This window comes from Apium graveolens, chromosome 7 (genome assembly GCF_009905375.1).
Source record: "Apium graveolens cultivar Ventura chromosome 7, ASM990537v1, whole genome shotgun sequence".
Classification (NCBI taxonomy): Eukaryota; Viridiplantae; Streptophyta; class Magnoliopsida; order Apiales; family Apiaceae; genus Apium; species Apium graveolens.
In genome coordinates this window covers 165,800,154-165,803,607 of record NC_133653.1, presented here as the reverse complement: position 1 = coordinate 165,803,607, position 3,454 = coordinate 165,800,154, and the positions used below count along the sequence as shown (strand labels likewise).

Below are 3,454 nucleotides of genomic sequence, written 5' to 3'. Positions count from 1 at the left end.
AGTAGCTATTGTAATACTTAGTAAGCTACTGAAATATTTACATTGCCTATGGTAACACTTTATGAAGCTAATGTAACAATTTGACAAATAAAAAATTAAAATGTGTTGTTGGTATTTAAGCAACCCCAAATTCATTAAAACATCCATAAAAACAAGGCCATCCAACAACCATAATATTCTTAAGTTAAACAATATTCTAAAATTTTGCATAAACAAGTATAATAGCTTCATCTGGTTCAATGAAAGCTGAGGAAGTTGCATGAAAAGCTTTAACTGGCATAAAATCTGGAAATTTTATTGTACCCTGCAAATTTAAAGGAGTCATGTTGTCTATAGAAACTTCCGGTCTATCTCCTCAACCATAATTTTTGATGGCATTTGTTGAGCTGGTTGATGCTGGTATTTTGCACTTTGCAGCCCTTTGTTTCCGGTGGAATTGCTATAGCAGCATAGGGAGATGGCATACAATGAAGAGATAGACCTATAAGGTAGATTAATCTTTTTTGTTAATAGTACTCAAGTATATTTGGGTTTACCCTCTAGAATAAGCAAATTGTGAATCTGTCCTCATTCTAGACACTTAAAAATCAAAAAATTACTAAAAGATGTGATGTTTTTTACTAAATAAAAAAATGAAATGACCAGAAACATCGTGCACCTCACTATTAATTAAGCCATATTATTATTACGCCCATGTTCAACACAAAATGTTGAAAATTGAAAAAGGAACCTCTTACAAATTGCAAGTGAAGAAGCTTAGACCAAAAAACGTACAGGTTTTTCAATGCAAATTAGTAACTTTGACGTTTGAGCTCCTTATAAGGATAACGTAAATGACGTCTCTAAAAATAGGTTTCCATATTATTTCCAGCAGTAAAGATCTGTTACTTTTATAGGTAGGCCATAAGTAGGCATCGACAACCACGTGTCAACAATCCGATCATAACAATCTTTTCTCGATATCTCTACAAATCATGAATTTATGAAGCATTTATTAAATCTGACAACCACCACACCGAACCATCTCCTATTTTTCTTTTTATTTAATCAAACATTTGAGAATAAATATCACTCATATTTGGACGCATATACTCTGATACAACTGCTCCAATTAAAACTTACATTGCCAATGACCGGAACAAGCATGTAAATAAAAAACTGTAAACAGGATGAAAATGATGCAATACTGAGCAAAATGTGCAGGATTTAATTTGAGTACTGAGAAGGAGCACTAACCTGTCACTTTTGGCATCAGTAAACCACTTGATAGCTTCTGTCGACTTGTCGGACTCTGCTGCAACGTTTGTCGAATTGTTGGACTCATCGAGGTTGATCTTCCAAGAGCAGTAGGGGAAAAGATATCTAACAATGCATCAGACGTAAAATTCGACTTCATTCAGATAAAACTTATAGACCCTGGTGATGTGAAATATCCTATTTAATTGTATTAAAAGGATATTTTGCATCATATGGGAGTTTTATTCAAATGATGTAGCATCTTACATCTGATGTAATGTGAGATTTTTTCTTGTCTTTTCACTCTCCATGCTGGCCTAAGTCTAAATCAATTAAATCAAAGACCACTAGAGCTCTGAACCTCATAAAAAGGCAACAAAGCACAAGCAGAATTGATGGAGATATCTCTTTTATTCAATATAAATCAAAAACTGCAATGTACACACATTCCAGTATTATAATGTTATTAACACATAAAAGTATCATACATACTAAGAAGCCTGTTTATATACTAATTTCTAGGTGGAGTCGATAACAACATAATGGAGCACCTTTATTTCTAAAGGTCTCAGGTATTAACACTAATTAAAAATAGTGATTTATCCATGAACATAACTGATTGTTTCTACATAGAACAAACAAACACTTAATAGTACATTTACTGGCTATGTTTTGTAAACTGGCCAATGTGCATAAGCAGCAAGATGTAAATTGTCGACAATAATACTTTTATAGTTTTATCATGTCGGAAAAAAGTTTTTTTTGAATGATTCACTTTCATTTACATGCCCACACATAATTGTTATTAGAAACTCAATATATACACTACACAGACAAACAATCTCACTAAATAAGCATAACAAAATAATCAAACAACATAAACAAATCAAGTCTCATTCAAATATAAGAAGCTAATCAATACAAACAGTGTAAAAAAACTCACAGATCTGAGTCCTGAGAGAGATTAAAGGTTCTATAACAACTACACTGGATCGGAGTCTCATTCAAATCTAAGAAGCATAATCAATCTACAAAAGAAATTCAAAAAATTGAAACAAGTACATATATATCTTTAATCCACCACTGAGCATACTTGTAAATCATCAGACACTCAAGTTGTCAATATTAAATACACATGTATATTATGCTTCTCCTTATTTTATTTTTTTAATATCTCTAAGAAAACACCTTTAAACCGAAATTGTCAGACTAATTACCTTGCAACGACAGACACACACATACATATTATTATAAGCCTCAACTTGAGTCAGTAAGACGAAATTTCATATATATCACTAACAGTTAACTTACACTGATTCAAATTCACACAAGACTAAACAAGCACCATCAAGTAAGTCAACATCACTCTCCATTTCTTCGTCGACTTCCCCCGGACCTTGTACTTCAGCCTCACCTTCTACCTGGATATTATGCATAAATTAATCCGTCAACTAATGTGCTAATACCAGCAAATGATCTACCATTAACTTCATAAAGCATAAAAACATACAAATTTTAGATTTTTACATTAGTAATTGTATGAAAATAAGCATAAAGGAACCCGAGAGCATAAGAGCAAATACCTCGAGCAACGCACAAGGTACATAAAAAGCTCAATTTATATAAAAATATAATTGTAAAACATGATAAATTAACAACAATGATATGTAAAGAAACAAGGGTGACATAATAGATAATTTAATTAACAAAAATTGAGATACAACAGCACGAATAAAAGAACGAATCAAACAGCAAGACACCAAAATTTCAAAAAACCCTGAAAATATAATTTCAGGGTGAATTTCAAAATTCACCTAAAAAACAAATATAATTAACAGAAAAGCAGGGGGAAATAAAGAATAACATAATCAATATATAAAAAACCCAAAACTGGAATTATAAAGAAAGGGGGGTTAAGTGAATTACAGAAGCATAATCAGGGGGTGGCGATTAGGTTAAGTCCTGATTGTGGAGTCGATGCCCTAATTGGAACTGCAAATCCTTAATTGGAGAGAGATAAATAAAGTGGTAGAGAGAAAGAGAGGGCATGGAGAGATGGGAAGGAGATAAGAGTTGAATGAGTGGTGGAGAGACGGGGAGGAGATAATGAGTTGAGGAGAATTAGTTTAATACATAAATTCTGAATAAATGTTCTAAAAATAATCAATTACTTATAATTACTTATATGTATTTTATTACTTTTATAATTCATATGTTT

At 32.0% G+C, this 3,454-nt stretch overlaps 1 protein-coding gene across 1 annotated transcript; it reads right to left on the bottom strand.

Moving 5' to 3' along the window:
* Positions 1-231: 231 nt before the first annotated feature.
* Positions 232-3,236, bottom strand: LOC141671108 (uncharacterized). The gene is made up of 4 exons (XM_074477229.1): positions 3,163-3,236; positions 2,548-2,657; positions 1,237-1,362; positions 232-481 (listed from the first exon to the last, which is right to left on the bottom strand). The coding sequence occupies exons 2-4, from the start codon at positions 2,607-2,609 to the stop codon at positions 331-333; spliced, it is 339 nt and encodes a 112-aa protein (XP_074333330.1). The 5' UTR covers positions 2,610-2,657; positions 3,163-3,236; the 3' UTR covers positions 232-330.
* Between the last annotated feature and the right edge of the window lie 218 nt (positions 3,237-3,454).

Coding starts and splice junctions, on each gene's coding strand:
- LOC141671108 (XM_074477229.1), bottom strand. CDS start 2,609: ATGGAGAGTGATGTTGACTTACTTGATGGTGCTTGTTTAGTCTTGTGT. Junction 1,363..2,547: donor TTGTGTGAATTTGAATCAGT/GTAAGTTAACTG, acceptor ATGCATTGTTAG/ATATCTTTTCCCCTACTGCT. Junction 482..1,236: donor ACTGATGCCAAAAGTGACAG/GTTAGTGCTCCT, acceptor TCTACCTTATAG/GTCTATCTCTTCATTGTATG.